The sequence below is a fragment of the Melospiza melodia genome, chromosome 8 (genome assembly GCF_035770615.1).
Source record: "Melospiza melodia melodia isolate bMelMel2 chromosome 8, bMelMel2.pri, whole genome shotgun sequence".
NCBI classification, from domain to species: domain Eukaryota; kingdom Metazoa; phylum Chordata; class Aves; order Passeriformes; family Passerellidae; genus Melospiza; species Melospiza melodia.
Window position 1 is genome coordinate 25,990,569 of NC_086201.1, and position 24,586 is coordinate 26,015,154.

The following is a 24,586-nucleotide window of genomic DNA, read 5'->3' on the forward strand; positions in this document are numbered from 1 at the left end:
TGTTGCTGCACTTCAGATATTTGCCTGCAGTGTCAGTCAGAAATGAGATTAATTTATAATCCTAAATGCTAGGAAATCACTTTGGACTGAACTGCTCCATGCATGCTGATTATATCTACTACTTTCTTACACTGATTCAGTAATTTGTACTTTCTTATTTTTAAACAGTACCTAACTTAAATAATAATTCCTTATTATTTACTTCTAAATGCATCATATTGTACCTAGATGATAAACACCTGAGAATTTTCAAGTAAAAAGTTCAATGCTTTAACACAAGCTCTTATCTGACTTGTCTTGCTTTCCGGATGAGCCTCACACCTTCGTTTTTAATATCTAAATGAATGCTAATGCCTTGAAACTAAATTATAGAAAATTGGAAGTCACTTACTATAAACAATGGACCAATGGACTGACTTTTTAAAAGCATGTTTGTAGCTTCAATGCCAAGTTTTATATTTGTCTATGCTTAAAATGGATGGAATTTACTCCTGCTTGCCTTGGAGACTTTGTCTGGTTTTAATTGTGACACTTGATTATCTGAGATGCTTTTCACCACCTTCTCATAGTGGTAATACCCAGGCCTTTAAATGGGACCACTATTTTGGAGAGTATTTAGTTAAACAAGAACTCTTTTAACAAGACAGTCCAGAGCTATGTACACACACTCCCAGAATATTTTCACTTGCCCTCAGCATGCTTTCACTGAAAAGGTATGGTAAGACTCACAGCCAGTCCCTAAGGAAAGGAGGAGGTTGCTAGCTCCATTCTTTCAGAAAACCAGTCAACTTCACATATTAACCCAAATATTCTTAATTTTGGTCTGAGAGCTGGAAGGGTAGCTTTTTTAAAATGAATTATCCTGAGTTTGAAAGAAGAGCTAGAGCTTGGATTGGCATGCTGTTTGCAGGGCTCCACAGAGCCCATGGTCTCTGCTCTGCCTGGATGCTTTTTCACACCACCTCTTACAGGGTGAAGTGAGGAGGGGAGGTGGCAGTGAAAGGGGAAGGAGATGTCATAACAGAATTTGCTCACCTTGTAAAGCAAATAAGGAGGAAGAGAAGGTCTTGCACACGGTTTCCTTGTGCAGCTTGTGTGGTCCCGGTCAAACATTAACTCATCGCTTGTAGCTGATTTCATCACAGGGATGAAGTCCAAAGGTTCCTGCAGGAGAGAGGATTGACATTCCTGATGGACTTCTGGTCTTTCTGAGGAGGGGCAGGAAGACAGTGAAGGAGGGGATATATCCTTCTCTTTGAAAGCTGCCAGAGCATAGGGCTGGCTGTGGAATGCTCTGGGGAGTCTCAGGCAGGGGTTTTGGGCCGATGAGCTCCACCATAGCTCTGTGCTGCAATCTTTAGTCATTGAATCCAGATTCAAGGAGCTGCAGAAACTCCTTAGCTGATGCACTGAAAGAAACAACCAAGAACAACAAGAATCTTGCCTGCTCCTACATCCATAGGTGTGAGAACCCTCATAACATGGGCAAAGTCCTGCCCTTCCAGCCCCTCAGGGGTCTCCTCAGTCCACCTGGGAGACGCCTCCCTTACTCAGAGTTCAAGGCCCTGGCCTTGCACCCTTCTGGCAGAGGACATGTGGCAGCCACACTAAGCAGCTGCTACTGCAAGCCTCCCAGGAGCTCTGTTTCCAAGGGTGCCTCAAAGCCACAGTAAGCTCCCCTGGGATCTTGTGGCAGGGGTCAGCACCATCAAAAATCTAGGAACTTGTGGTGTTCCAAAACCACAAGATTTAACTGGGAATCCAAACCCCCAGAGCCTGATGCAGACATCAACAGTACTTCCAGAGGCCCTCCTGGCTGAGATCTGAGAACAGTAAGTATCACATTTTCTTAGTTTCAGAAGACTTTAACCAGCAGAGAAGTATTTTTAAGAAAACTATCACTCTTTCAGAGCTTGCCCTACCCATGGTACAGTACCCACCAGAAGGGAAATTAAAAAGGACAAGTAACATTTTTTAGTGTTTATTGAGAGTTGCCTTTATACAGGAGGGACTGGTGCTCTGATGCAGTCACAAGTGAACCCAAATAAACCCTGCTCAAGTGTCAACAAGCAATTCAATTCAGTGGATTTAAATTATAACATCATTACACATCAATAATAAATTAAGACTACTGCCCAGTAGTTGCAGATAATTTAAAAAAATATCCTTGTCAAAAGTAAAAAAACCAAACCAACAATGAAAACAATGAAACACACATAACAATGTTGCAAATAAATTAACACAGTAGCACACACATAAGGGTATTCCAAAAACTCAGGGTGCACTGCCAGCAATGCTAAAATTCACTGTAAGCTGGTGCTCTGGCAGGAAGGAAAGGCCAGGCTGCCAGGGACCACATCAGCCACTGTGCTCTGCTGCTCACACCTGGCTTTTCCTGGCTTTCAACTGCCTTGACTGAACTCAAGTTGATTTGGAAGCTGCCTTTGTCACTTAATACCTATGAAACACATATTTTGCTCATGAATCTACTTTAGCTTGCCTCAAGTATAGCAGGGACTCATGTAAGGTAACGTGGTATCACAGGTATTAATTAAAAATCAAAACTGAAAGCACAGTTTAGTTTAAGCAAAATTAACTTGGTAGACAAGTGCATAAGCAAAATTGAAACAAATCCTTTTTCCACCAAAACAATGCTGTCTATTCAAGAATCCATAATGGTTTAACATGTGGATTAGAGAGGAATAAATAATTGAGCCGCTGACACCTGTGCACAAAGACAGAGTCTAATACACTTTGATCCTAGACAGCTGATAGCTCTCCAGACCTAGATATCTCTGATGCTGACCACAAGTGGCATGTTTGCAATTTGGATTAATGGTCACCCTAAGGAATTGGGTTAAATTGGCATTTTAACACATGACTCAAACCATCATGGCCACACCAGGGTTTTCAAGTAAAGAAGGATTTTGCACATTATTATCCAGGCTGTCTCCTCACTGTACTGCTAAAATGCAGTAGCAGCACTGCTGCTGCTAAGGGGATTCCTGCTACTGGTGTCAAATGTGGACTTGTGCCCCAGGCTGACACCTGCCAGATACTTTAGCAAATAATGCTAAAATTTCAATGGGTTAAGCCTCTCTCTAAGGTGAGGCTGACTGAACCCCCACTGGGTCAGCCTTCAGGGAGCCAGGCTGCATTAAAATTGAGCTGAGGAAACACCTTCACTGCCACAGCACTGGACCCAGCTGTGCAAGCAAGCAGGGGGCTTGGTATGGGAGTCTCTGGCCAAGGGTTCCAGGAGGAGCAAAACTGCATGTGACCTGATCCTGTTTTAATTCTCTGTACCTGACATTATTATATATGCACACCTTCTGAAGGTCTTGCACAACTGCATTTCAGGCTAAGCAGCCAGCAAGTCTCAAAAACACACATAATAAGAACCAATACCATCTCCACACTGTCCTCTCTCATAATGCCCTCACAAAGCATTGACAGTAAACAAATTTGATTGTTACCATTCCTAGTACGATGGAAACTGCAAGGGTACTACACAAGCAAGGGTTTTAAGCTCTGATGCCATAAACATTGCATGATGGCAGAGCATTTCTAAAAAAAAATTATTCACCTCTCAAAATTTAAGGCACCAAAAGGAGCAAAAGTGAGGAGTTCCCACACAGCTTGGTGTCTTCAGAGCTGGTATATGAAGCCTGTACAGCTAACTTCATGAGGGCAGAACAAGCAAACTGATTTACTCAGCTGCTCCTGCAAAAGATCAGGCCCAGCCATAGGAGCATTTCAGTTTAAGTCTACAAGTCAATAAAACAGCAGATGCAATCAGGAAATCCAAAACAGGAAGAGAGATACTAATATACTGTACTGTAAGGCACTCCTACTGGGATGGGAAAATTGGAAGGCAAATTACAAAGGAGAGAATGACTGGACTCAACTGGTTCAAAAGTGGCACGATGACCTATGAAGCTCCAAGCCTGGCTATAGGCTCAGTACTTTGAGTAAGGAGAGGGACAAGAGACAGTGGAGAGAGAGGGGAGACTGGCTTGCAACTCAGTGGCAGGAAAAAAAATAGAAGATTATGATATTATTCAATTAATTTTTTTATACAGATCAACAGTCAGCTGCAATCCAGGCAGTGACCTTTGGGAAGCTTAGGAAACTCAGTAGCTTTTGTTGCTACAGGGAAAAAGCAAAATTCAACTGGGCAGCTTCCCCATTTCATTGTAAACAGACATCCTCTGCTCTTTTTAAAAATCTTTCAAGACATTATCATCAATCTATTGTAATACACACACTATCCTAATAATAAGAGAAGCCTTGACAAGAGGAGCTCTAAAAATACCCTGATGATTCACTCCTAACAGGGCCATCAGAGCCTGTGCAGTACTGCAAAAAACTTAAGTTCCTCTCAAAAGAGTACCTTCCCTCAAACCCACCAATTCCTATGAATCCCAGCAGTGAGCTCATATTGGTATGTGCCAGCCAGGATATTTTGTCACATCACGAACCCATCATTTTCCACCACATAAGACAGACAAAAAAACAAGAAAAGTAATAGAAGGATTCCTACACAAGAAACACAAATTTATCTTTTTATAGATTGATAATACAAAAAGAGCTGAAGTTTGCATTGCCTAAATAGGCCCATCTTCCCATTAAAGGAAAGGTAGATGGTTAGGGTAAAGAGGAAAAGAGATTTGAATGAGGATCTCAGTAGTGTCCTAGATTGAAATAATATCAGACTAACAACTCTAAGTACCTGTAGAGAGTGAAGCTATGGTCCACTGCAGTTAAGCATCCTATTTTTACACAGATGATAATTCTGTACAAAGCAAAAGCAGTAACTGGATTACAGATCAATTCCTTCTCAGTCAGTGATGAAAGCATCTTCTCTTTGAAGAAGACAAACAGCATATTTCATTCTTGATTCCCAATGAAATAGCATCATTCAAATTTACTTCATGTGTGAGTAGGACAAGTCTGAAGTACCAATGCATAATTTCACCTGGGGTGGGGGGAGGATGTTGGAGAGTGGTGCAATCTGCAAAGCCCCCAGGAACTTTACCAGCTGATGCTCATCCAGAAGTCTGCAGAGCAGAGCCCCGTGCAGGCTGTGGGCTGCAGAATGGGCACACAGAGCAGTGGGGACCAGCACAGAGCACTGGTGAAACAGCAGAGACAACCATGCAAGGGTACAGCACTGTCTGAAACCCAAACCACCTGCAGAACCCCAGGCTGATGCTCCTGCTTGCAGATGGCTCCTGCAAGAAAAGTGACTGAGGGCAGGATTAAGCCTTTCATTATGCTTACAAAAATTGGTGACAGAATATTTTATTGTACCCATTCATAAGGAATAACTGGTTTTGGATAGGAGCTAGGCATCCCTGAGAGGACATCATCTTTCACCTTACAGCCAGCTCCTAGAGCTACTGTGAAGTTTTATCACTTTTCCAAAGTAGAAATTAACATCTATTCATTTTAGGAACTAGCTGGTTTACAACAATACTGGATTTTAAAGCAAATAGCCTGATCTGTACTGTACAGTATCCTTTAACATAAAGCTCTGGGTACTGACAGAATATCATAACATGCTCTTGCTCTGTGTCACTTGTAATGGCAGTGGTTTCAAACCCATGATTAATTTCAGCAGTTTTGCCAACATCATACTTTTTTTATCCTTTAAATCTCTGTTAGCAAAGAAACTGTTATGTAGTACATGCACAAACCCAGAGCAACTCCAATGCTGTTTATGTTGTTATTCCCGCATTCAATTCCAATATCTAACCACCCACATGACTGGTACTTTGGAGATAGGACATCTGTCAAAGTAACTAATATTTTGCAATGTCTGAACCTTGATTCCTTGACTCCATACAGTTTTTGACAGTGCACTCAAGCAGCCTTCTCCAAACTGAGCTGGACATGAACAAGCACTGTGAGGTATTATAAATACCAGAGCATGATGATATGTAAAATACCACCATTTTTTCTTTAATGACCTAACATTATGTCTACAGATAATTCAAAATAGTACCTGACAGATGCTGACAGTTTCAGACCTACTTGCTTTGCCACAGCAGTAATTGTAGTGACACAAGCTGAAAAACCTGGGAGCGTTCTGTTTATTCAGCCAGTACCAGTGCAGTTCCTGTTTGCCTGACTAATTCCACAATACTTCCCCAGTGTTTGCATTTCTGAACACACAGGGAATTCTTTGCATGGGAATGGATTTGCAAGGAACATTATACCTTTAAGGGTGATAGCCAAAAGCAACTCATTTCACATGAGGAACAGTGAGCTGAGACAGAGACACCATTGTGTATGGGAAGTATTAATTTTAGTGACAAAGGTGCATGATTCACCAGGTTTATTAAGTATGGGAATCCCTACAGCACTTTGCCAAGAACATGAAAAAATCCTCACTTCCTTCTAAAGAATCCCAATGAAAGAAGGATTTCTGCAAAAGAAAGGCACTGGTTGTCTAATGTATAGAGATATAAACATGCTTATATATATATATATATATATATGTATATATATATATATATATATATATATATATGTATATGTATATATATATAGTAGTTGCACTCAAATTTGAGAAAGCGACTTTTTTCTTTGACTGGAGGCTGGAAAAGGTAACCACTTCTATTCCAGTACAAGGCAACTCATTGCAGCATTTTACCTTTTAATGTAAGCATGATGTACCCTGTTCTTTCTTTTAAAAATACTTCTGCAATTAGCGAGATGCTTCCACAATCAAAGCTGCTTTCTGCCTTGAATACAACAGTCTGTAGATTATATATGAAGCAAAAATCAGTATTCCATATTTTCACAAACCTATGTGAGAGGAGAGGAAAAAAACACATGCAACTGGCATTATTCTCCTGAAACCATATTTACTTTCTATATATAGATTGTGTGTGTGTGTGTGTATATATATATGAATGCTTTCATAGGTATGTAATACACATATCACTGCAGGGTGTGGAAAAGAGTCAGGAATGTGAAATAGGGAGAAGAAATCTAACTGCTCATTGGAAGTGAACTTGCCATGAATTAAACATACTGCCAGTAAGGACACACAGCTCTTCAGTTAAATCCATCAGGTACTTCCCTTTACAAAATAATTCACTGTGTTTTATACTTCCCTGTGTTGCAGGTGTGTGAAGCAGAATCATACTTCAAGGAACTTCACTGTCCACCATGGAAGTCATTATGGAACACTAAATGCCTCAGAGCTCAGAGAGAATGCAGGACACAAGTTGCATGTGAAAACAGCAAAGTAGTGTTTCACAATTTTGGAGGTATTTGCTAACTAAAATGGGCAAGATCACTTTCCTGACTATCAGTTTAACAGGTTCAGATTAGAAAAACATTTGAAGTAAACTTCAGGAAATGAACAGAAAACCAATGTGAACACTTAAAATGCCCTGAAGTTTCAGACTGGAAGTAGGAGAACCAACATCATGCTATTACAGACAAGGACACAGCCTCCCATGAATCGAGAGTAACCAGCACAAATCTCAAAATACTTCAGACAGAGCTTAACTGGTATTTCCAGCCTGAACAAAAAGAGCATCAAGTCCCATGGTTATCTGAATATGGAGTAGTTCACTGGGGTGATTACAAATATATAAACATAACTGAAGGAATTATTCTGTGTCTTATGTTTGCAAGCACCCCGAATAAGGTTTAAGGAGGGAGATCCTTTAAGACAGTTCTCTGAAAACATGAGGAAATGAAATCACATGTCCATATCAGAAGGAGACAGTGGATTTAAAATAATTCCTGCTCTATTGGGTTCTGTGAAACACCTCACCAGAACCCCTGCCAAGGCTACTAATAAATAAATAATACACATAAATAAGTAGATGATTCATCAACTCTAAATGAACAACATAAAAAATAATGCAGCCATGGCAATAAATATTTTCTGCCTTGAGATAAAGTGTTCTCCAGAGGTGGAAAAGAAAGTTGGGTACTTAATTAGCTAGACCTAAAGCATTTCTCATAAACCACATTTTGTATTTTGAAGTCCGCAGAGGCTGGACTTCAATGCAGTTTAGCCATTGGTATTTCAAAGCCAACAAGGCTTTATGGCCACTTTGGCAGCTCTTATTTCACAGATGAAGGAGGTCAGGTAACATTTTTCAAAATAATTTCTGCCTGTCTAAGCAGAGAATTTGCTTGAGCTGGCAGCTGGGAGAGGGATTCTCTTCAGGCTGGCCACTGCCTTAAGGACCTCATGTGTTCTGATATGACAATTCAAACATGTTGCAAGACTCTTCGAAGTTCTCGTCCATATTCAGTTGCCTCCAGAAGGATTTCTGCTTCTTCTGCAATTCTTTACGCACACACCTGGGGCACGGTACAGCCTTCACTTTGCACTCAGAGTGGAAGACAGCACCACAACTTTCACACCTGCAAACACAAATTAGCGTCAAAATGGAATCACAACATAGGACCAGAGCATGCAATGGGCTGCACGTGGGCTGTGGGCAGTAGGTATTCCTTGACACTGTTCTGGGGGCTCAAAGAGCGTTATGCTTCATTAGAGTGGTGTTGTAAAAGACACTGGTATGGCCACACCTCTGCTGGTGTTAAGCTACTCAGGAGCACTAAGATAAATTGACTTGCATTCATTTTGCAGTTGCTGAGAATCTGTCCCAGCATTTCTGCTTCACAGACAAGTTTTTAGAAGGATCAATACTTATCTTCTTTGTAATTTGTACTCAGGTACATCACTGAAAAGACATCAACTTTGTTTTATGAAAGACAAGTCTTGCTTTGTTTGTAAATGAGGTGTGACTATATTACTTTCCAATAAGTTATAGTTCAGCAATTGCAGAAGCAGATTCTGTGATTTGCAACAGCCATGATGTGACATATTTCTCATTGAAGCTCCAGTGGTCAGCTGTTCTGGAAAGAGTAAAGAACAGTCCACTTCAACAGCAGAAGTTGTCATTTCAAGCGTAAAAATGAAACAGAGGTAAGTGATGTTGTCTGCCTGTGTCCTATTGAAGACAACTGGTCTATGTTGATCAATTGATCAATACATTGAGCTATGCTTCTGGCATGCAAAGCTGTGTTATTCTGTTCTCAAATGTGACATTAGGACTTCAAACAAATCAACTGCTCAAGCAAGATGACTGGTTTACTTTTGGGGCATTGTGAGGCAATGAACTTAGTGTCACAGCAGATCAAGTCCCAGATGCAGATGGATGTGGTGCAATGAAACATCTGGCAATCTTGAGTGGGCTACAACTCAACAGTTGGACATTCTCAGCCTTTCAATGGAAACATCTATCTGTAGTGATGAGTTGTCACTACAGCTTTGTAACCAAAGGAAAAAGTAAAAGGAGGACTGTCAGAGATAAAAAGTCTTAGATTTCAGTTGGATAATCAAATAATAAAGCAACAAATCATGAAACTTTAGAGTAATCCTGAAATACAAACAGTGGGTGTTGGTCACCCTTGGTGATTCATCCCATAGGACATCTTGAAATGCCTTGCACTTTTTTTCCTTTCTTGTAGACATTGTAGTCAAATGACTACATAAGAATCCAAGTGCCCATTAGTATAACTTGAGTGGGGTTTTTTGTTGGTTTGCTTTGAACCTGATTTTCATAGAAATAAGGTTCTTGTCTTCAAGACTGTGAAGAGAAATTAAAAATGTGAAGAAAGAAAACCCCCAAAAAGTGAGCCATAAGGCACGTGGTCTGACAATATTGAGAGAAGTCCATAAACTAACACAACCTGTTATCTACATTGGCTGCATCTCACCCGTAACTTTTAAAAAAACTGTTCCTGGTCTGACTGAACTTGAAGTTTTATGCATGGCTCCAAACATGGTTTGAATTTTAGTAACTCCAGAGCTTTAAGAAGGCTGTGCAGAGATTTAATGAGGTGCATTTCTGACTAGCATAAACTGATAAAACCTAAATATGAGTATGAAAAGGCAGGCAAACATGGCTAAGTATAAAGCAGTATATCTACTGGCTTCCATGCTCTCTTGCAGTAAAACCTGACTGTTGGATTTCTCAGTCCAGCTACACTCTAAATCTGGTTTTGAATCAAGAAACCGGCTCATGCAGAGATATTTACAATTTCTGTGCTCAGAGAGTGCGTTATTGCCCTTATCCAGGGAAGCACATGCACACATGCTTAGGACTCACATCCCACTGATTTCTTTGGGATTACTGGTCTGCCTTCCATTAAGTGTGCTTACATGATTTGCTGGGTCGGGATCTCCACAAACAGACCCACTAATGGGCAAAGAAGAGACAGAAGACAGCAGTGTCTTTAAAACTTTACACCACTCTGAACTGACACTAATGGTGATTTTATCAAGCTAATTCTCCCTTGTTAGTCAGCAGTTTACAGTGCCCTGGAAGTTCCTAGAGGGTAATGATTGATGAGGAGTGTAATTTTGTGCTCTCACATCACCACTCCCTATGCTAGTCCAATACTTCTCTACAGCATGCATGGAAACAACAAAACCTACCAGAAATTACTGCTGAAGTGGATTGAGCAGGATTGAGAGAAGAGCCAGCACACCTGGTCTCCCAAGTCAAAGGCCATCAGCAGAGCAAACAAAGACTGATGGTGTTCAAATTAATACTAATTCATTTTTCAGAAATAAGGTCAGTGGAAAATGTCAACAGACATTTTTCCCATCGCTTAGAATCAAAACAGAGAGAAAAACGGTCTGAACTGTTATTCCTTAGAGCTGGTGCAGTAGTTGAAGCTGTGCCCAGGACCCCACACTATCAGGCACTAAGCAGAGGCAAACAGCCAGCCCTGATCTCACAGTCCCTGCAGTGGCACCCACTGCTGCCATCGTGGGTCCATTCTGGTGCCCCCTGACTGCTGCTCTGAAGACCCCTTTTCTGCCTTCTCTTGTGAAGGTTGAGCCCAACCAAGGGGTCCAGATGACAACAAGGCAGCAGCCTAGAGGAAGGGTGCTTTGAGATGGAGAACAAAGCTGCCTCTAGCTCTGCTCAGGAACAAGTAGAGAGGACACACATTTCAGCCTTCACTGCATGCTTGTGTCCCCCTCACTGACAAAGTCACCAGGGCAGAGGGGCAATGCTGATCTTGCTCTGCCTTGGTACAACTAGCAAGTCACTCCTTTAAAAGTGGTGGAGCTATACTACCCCAAGCTACCTATGCAGCTCTGCTTTTCCTCATATCAAATACAGTCAATCTTAACTGGCCCTGGAATGCCAACTGGTTGACCATTTCTAACTTCACTGTGAGGGATTCTCCAGTGATACCAAAAACTCCACCATTATATTCCTTTTTAGAATATAACAAACAGATTGCTTCCTAGTTAATTCTGAGATCTAATTTTATCTCCACATGTGAATTTCACAGGGTCTTTTGTTGTTTTCAAGCCTCAGTATATTAAAATGATTTTATTTCTCTGGAGAAATAAAATATATTTTGTAGCCTACAAAAGGCTCACTTAATAGTTCACTACACCTACTTATCTCTCCCTTAACCCTTGTTGTTGTCATAGGTAATTCACAGTTCAGGTGCTATTTCTGAATCCTGACTTACTCTTTGTCTCGAGGCCAAGAAGTCCCTACATCCTTTGTGAGAATGCTATTCACCACTGATAATAAGCTGATGAGCCCATAGCCATTCAGGCCTTTCATGTTTCCTTCTTTAATGAATGATATTGTGACACTGCACATTAATAGCATCTTGCTATTTTTCAAACAGCATTTGAAGACTTAGTGAACACTGCATGTTGTTTTCACACAGACTTGCAGTCTTCTAAGAAGGCAGCTGAAATAGCTTCCTCTCTATTTTGGTGTTTTCTTTTTTTTTTTTTTTTTCCTCTTTCCTGACCTAACTCAATTTCTGTTGAGACTTTAGAGGGTGTTTTATGTTTTAAGGATGTTTTACTTGTATGGAATAAAAAAATGCAGAGAATAATTCAGTCCTCTAAATAATTTCTATTGCACTTGAAAGTGTAAGAGAAAGGGCAAAGCTCTCCACAGCCAGAGAGGCACTATAATGCTCTTATTATTATCATCACTAGTTACAAAAGAAAAGGCTTTCTACATTAAAAGCATATAATCATTCCTTGTATGCTGCCAAAGTTAGTATCTCCCATTAGGTCTGGGCATTTGAAACATAGCAATATTTAGTAAATTGCAAGTTCTGGCATGTTCTTTCCATGCTTCCCATCTATTTTTCCCAGGATTATAGCTCAAGTAATTCTAGATGCTGCACAACCAATTGATTATGCTTATGTTTATTCTTTGTACTGCACCACCATTAAGGTCCCCTGAGCAGAATCAGGTGCCTGAAGTGGGGGGTACAGCACAAGGAGGTCTCAAAGACCTTTCACCTCAAACAGACAAAATGAAGCAGGGATGATCAACAGGTGGTCCAGGATGTCATCTGAAAGCCAGGTTTTTGGCTTGTAGGAACCTAACTGGTTGACAGACTTACCAATGTGACAGGTACAAAGGTGGGATGAAGCTGCTAGAACCAACAAGGTTTGTTAGGGTACCTTCAGTCCCTGCACAGGGGCTGGCTGTACAGATACAGCACCATTCCCACCTCACAACAGGAAGTGCGAGGTGAACTAGCTTGCTCAAGGTCAGCCAGGGGCTCCTAGCAGAGCTGAGAAGGGCAAAGAGCTCCCCTGTCCCACTGCACTGCCATATTCACCCACCACCCTTTCTTTGCAATTTTATATATTAGCTTTCATTTTGTCATTTAAAAAACTCACTCCCTTTGTGCCAGACCTTGCACACCTTTGGTCAAGTGAGTAATCCCTTGGAAGAAATTTCAGCAAGGATTTGATTTAGGGCTAAACTGTTCACAACTAAACTCTTATTTCCTACCACACAGAGTAAAAGCAGGATTAAATGGGAACATTCAGTATGTTTTTCCTTAGATGATGCTAAACATTAACCAAGCACCCAAAACACTAAACCACCTGTAACTTGGCTATTAAAAACCCCAAAGAGCAAACATACTGGCTGAAGTAAGCCTTGCCTGGGGATTCCAGCATGATCACCATCCCACACTATGCACATGTGCCTGTCTGCAAGCATTTCTGAATTGCTCAGCTGTGAATATCATAGACAGGCCCTTCAAACTCTGAGCCTTTAGCAGAACACAAAGAAAAGGAAAAAGGACTAGCCTGTGTTCACTTACAATACAAAAAAAGCCCCAAAAGCAATCAATGCCTGACACACACGTGCAGCAATATTATTCCAGTTGCCTAGGAACCAATGCAAGTAGCCTGCCTAGGGAGGGATGCCCACATGGTAAATGAATGGAAGAAAGTTGGCACTAATATGACATTGATTGAACATTCTAGTTAAAAGCCACAGTGACACGAGGCAAGTAAAAGCAACCTCTAAAGCTATTTCAGTTGTAAAAGACAATACTTGATGAAAAAGCTGGTATACTTTATTGTTTTCTGTTTACATCTTCCAGATAATATTACTGTGCTACCCTGCACAAACAAAAAAAAGACAATCTGGGCCAGAAGATTTTGATCAATTTTGACGGATTCAGGAGAAATCAAATTACCAAGAGAGCTTAACATCTACTTAGGTGCCCACATTTCCTCAAAGAAGTGCTAAGCAGATCACTTCAGACTGCTTCGAACCAGCTATCAGCATCTGATAAGCTAAGCTCTTTCAAAATTAGGTACTAAACTACTGTCACAACTCAGGTGAGCCCAGCCTGGGGAAAGGCTTTCTAGCAAAAGACAAGCCAATCAAAGCAAGAGGGAAAATTATGTACTTTGTGTGATGCCTTTGACCTGTGCCAAGGTATTTCCTTCAAATACTGTGTACTGAATATTTCCATTTCTCCACCTAACATCTATCTTGAGCATTGCCTTTGTCCAGTGACACAGCATCCATAACACAAAGCTGTAACTTTGCAAAGACTTCAGCATGCACACCCCCAGAGCCTTTAGTAGGCCTTGTCACTATGTGCAAAGTACATTCACAGGTCTTATCAGGATGGTGGCCAAAGATTATGGAGGCATCCAAGCTGGTTGATATAGTCAAGTCTGCTCTGTGGCACGTCTATTTTAAACTTGGGCCTTCTGGTTTGTCTCTTAAAAGGTCTACATGTCTTAACTGATCTGCAGAACAAATTAACTTAAAGTGAAAACAGTTTAGCCTTGATAAATGAATATGAACACAAAAGAGCAACTCTCCGTGGTTCACATACATCTACAGTCAGCACATAAAAGGAAAGGAATGGATTAAATTGTTCTTAACAGCAAGTAACTTTACCAGCAAAACACAACAAATTTAATTGCCCGTGAAAGTAATCATTAGGATGATGACAGGCAAGACCAAAACTTTATTAAATGACTAACATAATCTTAATCATAACCGCGATTGCTTAATTATCTGATGGGACAGAAAACATATTTTAATAAATTCTACTCTCATTCCAAAGGTAATTTTCTCAGTATTCCTTAAGATTTAAAAATTGTTAAAAGTTGTTCTAAGTTATAAAACAAATAGAGCAACTACAACAGACAACAGTGCCACTACCCAGACTTCACTTCTGTTGTTTGGTTGTTGGGTCTTTTTTTAATTTTAGTAGGAAGAAACAAAACCTTTTCCTCACACTAGTGAAGAACAAGCAAAATCAGAGCAACCTGAGGAGAAGTGCCTGCTTGCTAATGGGCAAGGATAGCTCTAACAAGCCAATTTACAGTCAAGGATATTTAAAGTCATTGCACAACACCTGTAAATATAAAATAAGTGATATAATATGATAATTTTATATATTTACTCACTAAATTTTAGCCCGGGGCAAATTTAGCCCAAGAAATAAAATAGGAGGTAGATGCTCCCTTTATTTAAGTTGCCAGAACTCCAGCAAAAGCAGAGCTCAGAGAGTTTACATTAGCTGAAAATTTGGTCCATGAACTGTACAATTAATTCAAGAGGCTTTAAATAGTTCTCATGATTTAAAGCCTTCAAAAACAAGGTGAAATTGTGAAATTTTGAAAGAACTCTGATGAAGTATTATATAAATATGGGTAAGATAGAAGAGAGGGGAATAAGGAACAGAAGAATCAAAGTGATTGGAAGAGGCATCAAAAGGATGGGACAATTTTAAAGAAATGGTTTAACTACTGAATTACAGCTTTCATTAAGATCTGTGCAGAATGGCCACCTCCCAAGAACAGCCAGAGAAAGGATGTATCATTGAAAGCTTATGACTTTGTGAGCCCACCCTTGCATTCAAGGCAGCAAACTGTTGCTCTGCATTGTTGAGCAGGATGTAAAGAGCCCGCCAAGCACAGCCCACAGACCCGCTAATTAAGTGAACTGATTGTGTTTGTTTTGGAACCGTTTGCCAACAAAGGAATGTGTCACACTGATTAGTGAGAGAAGGGTATGTAATATATGTGTATTCAAACCCTGAGGAGTGCAGAACCCAGGTATTCACTCTGTTTGCCCAAGGACTGACAAAAATGACTCTCAAGCAAATAACCAGACCAAAGAGAAACTCCAGCCCTCAAGAGGGGCCCTCTTTTTCTCTCAGCTGTATCTATCTAAAGAATACCCATCCTTCATAAATTCCCACTGAACACTATGCCAGAAACTGCTGAGAATGTTTTGGAGAGAAACAATCTCTTCACCTCAAAGCTGACCTAAGAGACCATGAGGATGGAAAGTTAAACAGTCAACTGAGAACCACCTTGGAATTGTAATGGCCAGCTGACAGCTGTCACTCTTCTCTCCAAAGAGCAAGAAAGGTTAGAGAGGTAGCCAAAAATCCAAATGCCAGCTCAACACAGACATACATATATACACACACAAAGGCAGGCTTCACTTTTCAAACATGCAGCAAAGAGCTGAAGTTTGCAAAAGATGTCATGCACCCACTTTCAAATATTTCTAACCTAACAGCCCAGTTTGCTGGTAGAGTTGATAGCTCAAAAGTGAACAAACATTCAAATGCAAAAAGAAAAAATGTGGTCCTCAGAGTTCAGCAGCTCCTCTTTCCTCCTCAACTCACCAGCTTCAGCCAGGGTACCTGGCAGTCCACTATTGTGTACAAAATACGAGTACAGTGCTGCAGATAGCAATTCCAGAAAACCAGGATGCAGAAAGGAGTTGTAGGCAATTATCTCTGTACACTGTGGATTCAGAATAGTATAACTAAATCACAAATCTGAGCTGTTTTACTCAGAGCTCTGTATGACAACTGACAAGGAAATTTTGAATACATCAGAATTTTCAGGTATAACTGCAAGTCTTCACATGGACCTTTCTAGGACTTGCCATCCATTTGCCAGGTTACTTTGTACATCCCTCTATTTCTAACTAGCCTCCTCACCTTACCTTGTCTTGTAGTGTTCAGTACACATACTTCAGAAACCTCTCTCAAGAGATGGAAACAAACAGAAAATCCCTCCACCTGGGCTCCCTCAGTGCTTTGGAGCTGATAGAGCTGCACAGTAGCTTTACTGTACAAGCTCCTCTGTTGGCATAACTTGCCTCCAGAGCAAAAATATTGAACTGAAATAATAATCTGGTTAGCTCCACATAGGTGCATGTGTAGTAATGAGATGAGGAAACTAACTAGGAAGGGAATCAGAAAATGCTGGGGATAAACAAGGTTTAGTATAAGGAATACAAAAGGAGTAAGAATGATGAGATAAGAAAGAGAATTCTTGGAGAACCTTTCATGCTGATTGTGTTTTAATTAAAACCATTAACAAAGACTGCTGTCTTTGGCATGACATCAACCATAACTTCACATTTGTGAAACATGAACACAAGTCCTTTCTGGCTTCTAACTCACACAAACACAGGAGCTAGAGCAGCTTCTGTTGGCTTGAATTGCTGACAAATTCTATTTGATTCCAGAGGGTTTTGAACTCTGTAATTGCAAGGTATGTCTGATCTCAGCTGAAGGGCAGGAAAACAATATACACCCAATAATGGGTTTGTGACCAAAAATCTCCCAGACAAATGAAATTTTAATGTGAACTTGTATTCTCAAATGTTCCTTCACAGTCTCATTAATCTTTTGGTAATATCTTCAATCAGCTATTATGCAGTCTCCACAGACATCTTGTGTTTTATGCCATCTTAGTCTGTCTTTTAACTCAGCCTATCTCACCATGCACCCCACTTGCATTCTTTCTTAAAAACTGTTTATAAACCACATATCATACACCTTGCTTAGCTTTTATCCACTGCTTTGTCAATACATTTTTTAGAATAAGACTCTGGAAAAACAATATGCAAACAACCTTTGAAACTCAGATCAGACTGAAAATCCCTTAAGAGTAGTCCTTGGTTATTTTTAATTTAACATCTTTGTGCATGCAAGGGAACCAGATTCTTAACAAACCTTTTAAATTGTCTGGTCCTGATTGTTTCCAAAGGTGGGTCCTTGATTCTTTCCACTTTCAAATGAATGCTTTGGAGAACTAATTACAATGACTGTATTTGAAACAGCCATAAAAATACTTGACTGTGGATGTCACATTTACTGTCTTTCTGTTAAGGGTGGAAGAAAGTATATCTCCTTTACTGAAAATCCAAGACACTACTGAAGAAGAGCAGTAACACTGCTATGTTGCCAAGTCTGCCTTGGCTTCCTGCATTTTGCTTCTAGGTTTCCCATGTGACTCCTGTCCCTAACCTGGCACCCAGTACTCTACATGATCTGAAATAAAGGTTTTTTTGCTTAGTTTAGGACTCACATACACTTACTTTGCTGCCATCTGAGAATAGCAATATATTTAAAAAAAAAAAAAATCTTTCATACACAGGCACAGAGGAATACGCAGGCAGAGCAGAGAACTAGCCAAAACATTTCATGGGGAAGACCCTTCAGAATGGATGGCTATTGTTTTATAATGGATGATCCCTGTACATTATGGGCCCAGTGATACCAGAGAACAGAAAGATGTCTGTGATTGCTCCAGAAAAGTAATTTGGCTTTTCAGGACACTTTGCAAACTCAGAAGAGCTTTAATCACACTGTGTGATGATCTGGGGGCTTTTCCCTTTCTGAACAGCTCTTCTGAGACTTACAGGACCTTGGGAAGTAGCACTTCTCATTTGCTTCCACATTGGTTCATGGTGGCCTCCCTGGAGCAGCGATCTACTGTAGCTCCCCAGAAACGTGTATTAGTGGAATCTAGTCCCTAATTATTTAAATAAAGGGTCACGAGGCTGAGAATCCTCAAGGCTACAACACGCAAATCAAATGTATGACTGACATTACCACATTGGAGTACCTGCTTGTAGAAATGTCCTCAAAGGGGTAAAGGATTTCTCCATTGTTGCAAATCTCACAGATGAAACCCTTTTGGCTACAAAGACTGCAGCTATACACATGAGAGGTGGCAAACTTGATCACCTTCCCCAAGAAAGGAGCCAGCTTTCCTTCAATAACCTGGAATGAGAAGACAATATTGAATGAACCCCACAGAAATAACCAGAACGACCTGAAAGACTGAGACAATACTTATTACAACAGAAATGTAGGTACATGCTGTTGATTAAAACAATAGGAAAGTTACTTCCCAACAATTAGAGCTTCATGAAAACACAAGTGATAATAGTAGTCATTGAAGCACCAATGATCTGAACATGAAAACTAATTTACTATCTCTTTGTAAATCTGTACATGGCAACAACAAAATATTAGTAGTCGTTTTAAGTACAACAATGCATTCATACAATAAGGCACAAAGAAGTAAATAGGAAACAAGTTTAAGGCTTCCACATTATCTCTGACAGCTATGAATACTGCCTTACAATTTTCACTTCTTCTTACTTTTCATGCGCATATCACAGTTTTGGTTATTTCTTTTCCTTCAAAGTACAAGGGTTTTTTGCATGTATTTTGTGAACAGAGTCCTGGCTTTAGTCCTTTGGTAGTTGTTTCCCACTGAAAACCATTCAAATATAATGTTCTGCTCCTTGCTAAAACAAATAACTTCTTAGGTACAGTCTTGAAGAGGAACTAGTTTTTTTTTTTCCTTTAGTGTCTAGCTCTCAAATCAAGAAGTCCCAGAGAATCCTGCTAGACCATGAGAAGTGATTAGCACTCCTCGTGTTCGTGTGGAAAAAATGACCAAACCTTAAACTGCTAACCACAACACTCATCTAAATTTGTGACTTGGAGACAATGCCTCAATAAGGGGTGCTATTCAGGCAAAACACTTTCCATTCAGATCAAACTTCTAGAGACTTTAAGGAATTCTGCTGCTGTAGGGAAGAAGGAAGATGGAATAAGGCCCTAAGTGTATATTCTTCTCTTCTGGGCTTCCTGTGGTCTGAATGGCAGCTTGCCAGATTAGCAATAGAAATGTATCATGGGATTTGATAGCAACCTCCTGTAAAAAGGAAAAGAATGCAGTAATTGCTGACTGAAGAGTTGCAGGGGGCTGTGCCCTGGAACACAAGAGTGGGGAGTTTTACACTTAAATGAATGTCAGTTCAACCACCCCTTCCCTAAATATGGTAACGCCACTTGTAATTTGAGTTAGGTGTAACCAAATCTAGAGAAAGCAGAGATACCAATGCAAAGAAGAAGAACAGAGAAGCAAAGGCCAGGTAATAAGGAAATAAATTTGTGTTCCAGGGCAACTTTCTGCCCACTAGCCAAGAAAGCCAGTACTAAAAAGTACAAGTGGAAAAGGAGGTGCATGGGGAGTGCTGGTGTTGATGGCAGTGAATGGCACGGGCAGAAATGTGCCCCTTCCTTGCCTTCAGCTCCAGCCTGCTGACAACACCTGCAACAACAGGAAGCAGCAATGTTATTGCTACTGCTGCAGATAGGACATCTGCTCATGTCAGAGGAAAAATGACGTTCCTATTGCATCCTGATATAGGAAGATCCCCTTCAACCACATATAAACAATGCAGAGAAGCTGCTGCATGAAATACGAAAATGAAGCCATAGTTCAAGGCAGTGATACTGCTAACCTTCCAACAGATGGTCAGAAGGTAATTTAGATCCCCTAGGCTAGGGTTTGTTTTCCATGTTGAAGGAAGAAATATTTTGCTTGCGGACTCCACAGTTACAGAGGGGAGACACAGAAGTTGACAATATTCAATAAACAGAAAGAAAGAAACCGTGAAGCCACCCAGCTAGAGACAAGGCTACAGTCACCCTCCAAAAACCCACTTAGGCACTAATAGATGAAATGGACATACAAAGATAATAAATAAACCACAATGCATACAAATTTTCCAGAGAATTTTCATGCTATAGGAGTCACCTCAGGCCACAACTGCTCAGCTTAAAATGCAGGCTAAAGGTTCAGTGTAAACAAACTCTCTAAATCTGAACCAATGTCATTGTCAGCAATGATTTAAAAGTTAAATATCTGAATTGAAGTAATATTTTATATAATGTAATAAACACAATTATCATAATCTATTACCTTCCTAGCTCTGGGAGAGAATTTAAAACTACAAGGAACAAACACTTTCCTGTGCTGAAGTGTTCACAACCTAAGCAAGACATCGAGTGGGCAGCTGCCCTGAGGAGATGGTGTTATTTGTCCCTCTTTATTTATTTATTTGTATGGCTTGTTGTAGCACTGTAGTGGGTGGGCTTGTTACTCTGGCCACTGCAGACACATGAGGAAGATAATATCTTCAAAGAGCCATGCCTGCCAATTTTGCAATGTGAATTACAGGCTATTTTACTGTATTATAGGAGGAAGACAAAATGCAGCATCAAATCGATGTTATCACTGGTTTTAGCATCTGTAAATTTTGTGTTATTTTGTTTCATCAGAGACCTCAAGGCTATGCACAGGATGATTTTTCCTTGCAGCCTTCTCTCATTCCTGTTTGCAGCTAATAAGAATAAAATCCTCATCTCCATTTATGCTAGGCAAGCAGAAAGGAAGAATCCTATTTGCTGTCCCAAGTCTACTTGGCTGTCTACTCACTGCTTTGTGGTAACAGTTTCACAGTGAGTGCTTTATGGCATGGGAAAAGGAGCACAGAACTTGTCATTAAAGGTTTTAAAACTTCTCCTGTGATTGCCAGAGGTCCAGAGCTGGTCATTTTAGACATCCCAGAACCATGATGGAAGAGTCCCAGGATCTTCTCCCAATTGTTGCTAGAATCTGATTTTGAGTTTCAAGGAAACATAAGTGATAAAGAATAGAAGTGTGATAGTCAAATGCAATGCATTATCCAGATATCATGGAAATTATGGGAGGAAAAGAAAGACCTCAAGAGGCTGCCTTGGCAGAGCCACTAATATTTACATCACTCTTTACAGCTGTATCTGTTCCTAAAGCCTTCAGTGACGAAGACTTCACAGCCCCCATGCAGTCTAATCCAGCACACGTCTGTTCTCACTGCTGGAGTCACTCCTAAGCTTTGACCTGAACCTTTCCTAAGAACATTTCAGTTTACAAAATAAGTTTACAAAACAGAGAAACTGTGAAATCACACACTACAAGCTGTAGAAAAGTACATCACACTTCAGAAGTGTGGCAGCTTAGCATAAAACTAAGTTAAGAGTATGCCAAAGCAACAGAAACTGAAGTTTTTACCCTTGACTTATCTCTTCAACATAGGGGATGTCTCAGCATATACCTGGCAAAGGATTAAAAATATATGCCTGTCTCTTAAAAAGAAAAAAAGCGTCAAGCTTAAATTAAAATTTTGCTGAGTTCAGATTCTCTTCTACTTACAGCACACATAAAGAGCAAGGTCTGTTTCAAATCCAAACTCTTTGTAGAGCAAGCAATTGTTTAATTGGGCAAAACTATGGGTGAGAGGTGGTTAATGATGGCATCCCAGTCAGCAAATGACAGAGGGTACAATGCAGCTTCTTCTTCCTTAACTGGCCAAGGAATCCATTCCAACATCATTGTGGACACGGGGCCATGCTGATCACTGCTGTACCTAGAATACATTGGGCTACACTACTTGGTGACAGCAGAAGGAAAACAGTTGTGTCCAGAAGTCCAAAGCAAGCTGTGTCTCTGAACAGCCCCAGTGTTCAGATCAGAATCACTGTTCATCTCTCTGGATCAGGAAAAACATTTCTCTAAGCTTCCACAAGACAGAAAGTCATGGCTCTGCACACAGCTCCTGAGTGTGTCACATCAGGAATTGTATAAAAATACACACCCACATGTACATACATAAAAGCCAGGCCCTGCCCTCAAAGCACTTACAATTTAAACCAGCAAAGCAAACACTGCTTTTTACAGTAACTGCCACATATCTTCCACCTGAAATGGGACAAGCTGTGTTTTGGAGGAGTCTCCCATACAGGTTCCCTGCCCAAACTGCACACCGTCCCTCTGGCCAGAGTTTGGCTGCAGGTGCCAGGGCTGCCAGGAGGAGAGGACAAACCAGGAAATCCAGCAGGAGCAGCTACCTGCCCCACTGCCCAGGCTCCTGAACCCAGCTTGGGAAAGCTCAAGCTGTACCGAAGAGCAAGAGGGGAAGGCAAAGACTTGTCTGCAGCAATGGGAGAAACAAAGGGGGTAAAGTATCTGAACATGTGCTGAAAGGGTGGTGGCACAATTATTTTAGATGACTTCTGCAACAGAGGCCTCTCATACAAGTCAATATTATGAATAAAGGCAAATCAAACTTTCTTCTTGGTATATCTTTGTGTTCAGTTGGGGAGCAGTATAATTCTGAAGAAACAAATGCACAGAATAAGTGAGGTGAGGGGGGAAATGCAGGGACTGCCAAACACTGGCAGACAAGCCAATGCTGGCAAAGGCTGCCAGAGTCTGTACGGTGGGAAGGCAGGACACATGCACTGGGTTGTGATTCCTGATCCACCAGGAAGACAGGAGATAAAAGGCAGCAGTGGCTGTGCTACAAGTTGAAGTCCCTTTGGATACATCACATTAATATGATTATGAGGGCAATGTGTGATCATTCAAAGCTTAACTATTTGTCAGGAGAGCTGCTTGCCCCCAGAGATTTCCTGATCCTTCATTCAAAGACTGGAAGTTACTCATAGTTCCCTTGCTCTATCAAGGTGGTGTTTTCACAAACAAATGGATAGTCAGCTGTCCCCAGAGAACAACAGCTGCAAAGCCACAGACCAGAGCATCCACCAAGCCAGAGTGGCCCAAAATGCATATGCAGAAAAGGGCTATTGCTCACGGACAACTTTCAGAAGCAGCAGGTGTTTCGCAGGGGCCTGTGATCAGAGTCCCTGTGTCCAACCTTCACAAAGCATTTCTGAGCCCACAGCACAGCAGTCCCCTCATCTCTGGCACAGGCTGAGTTGCAGCTCTGTCCTGACTCCGTCCCTCAGCCTGGCTCCCTGGGCTGAGCACAGGGCAGGCAGAAGTCCAGCTCTGAAGGCCCCACTGCCCAGACCCAGCTGTGCCTCCATGAAGCATAAACCCCAGCCCCCATTACACACAGCAGAGAAGTCAAGCCACTTTGTCTTCCCTGTTCAGTCAACAAAATCTCCCTGTATGAGAATCTACTTCCCAGCATGAAGGAGAGTTGCACAAACCAGTCCCATGGGAGAGCAATGTAGTGAACATGGTGTTGCAATATATGCTTTCATATTAAAAACCAAACTAGAAAAGTGGCCAAGGGAACAGAGGTAGAACTTCTCAAGTCTGTTGAGAGTTTTAACCCAGAGATGGTAACCTGAACTCATGACTTGTAATAACTTTCTGTTTGGGCAACAGAGCAAGAGCAAAAACTAGGCATTAAAAAGCCCTATTACAGAACTAGAGTTTGTTCCTGAGAGTTGTTCAAATTCCAAAATACATTAATAGAAGCCTCTAGCTGGAACTAACTGAAAAGCAATCACATATTGATTAGACAAGGAAAGCATGGAAGACCCCTCCTAACTCAGACTGTGTAATTTCCACAGATGTAATAACCCAACCACTTTAGCAGGAACTAGAAGGGAGATGTGTAGAAACAGAAGGACAAATGAGTTAGCTGTAATCCACCAGTGCTTCAAGTAACACCTGCAATAGCCTTCCACCCACCCAGGAGATCAGGGCCACAGAAATACCCAAACTTTGCATCATGGCCACATAAATCAGCACTGAAGTCTATCAGATATGATGAACTTTCTGGACAGGAAAGAAAAAACAGCACAGTTTTCAGACATTTCTGAGGTCAGTGAGTGTTTGTTTTGAGGGCAGGGCTCCTGTCAGCATTGCTAGATAAGAAGCAAAAGGTACTGAGTAAGATCTCCATCCCTGCAGGAGTCTATGTAGCGAATTCGAGTGAAAGTCATCAAAACTCCTACCCTGTCTGTGCATTTTTACCAACTTCTAAAAGTGCAGTAGATGTTTACCTAGAATGGAGATCATAAATATCTTTGATCACCTACATTAGGACTGTCAGAACAGACAGTAAAAGAAATACAGCTTGCTGAGCTTTCAGATACACTGTTTTGCTCAATGTGAGAAATTGCAAAGGTTAAGAAGTCTAGATTCTCAACAGTGTCATGGTATATTACAACCACATAAAGTGTTTCTGGATTAAAATACTTCATAAATTAAATTTGGCACCCAGAGTAATTCCTACGATATGATAATAAAAGAAAAATCTGACACAGTCTAAACAAAAAAATCCCTTCTTAAGATCCAAGATAATGGAGAATC

The 24,586-nt window shown here is 40.8% G+C and overlaps 1 protein-coding gene across 4 annotated transcripts in view; it reads right to left on the reverse strand.

Moving 5' to 3' along the window:
- Positions 1–24,586, reverse strand: part of PLEKHM3 (pleckstrin homology domain containing M3) — a 115,323-nt gene that overhangs the window by 34,601 nt on the left and 56,136 nt on the right. Inside the window, exons 8-12 of one of the 4 annotated variants that reach the window (XM_063162357.1) lie at positions 18,242–18,399; positions 10,152–10,241; positions 8,335–8,397; positions 6,659–6,813; positions 1,036–1,164 (exon numbers count right to left, since the gene is read on the reverse strand). In XM_063162357.1, the coding sequence (XP_063018427.1) occupies positions 1,118–1,164; positions 6,659–6,813; positions 8,335–8,397; positions 10,152–10,241; positions 18,242–18,399 (513 nt within the window). In that variant the 3' untranslated portion in view covers positions 1,036–1,117. Of the gene's footprint in view, positions 1–1,035; positions 1,165–6,658; positions 6,814–7,605; positions 8,398–10,151; positions 10,242–18,241; positions 18,400–24,586 lie in introns of those variants that run through there. The other 3 variants (XM_063162359.1, XM_063162361.1, XM_063162360.1) reach the window with 3 other exon arrangements.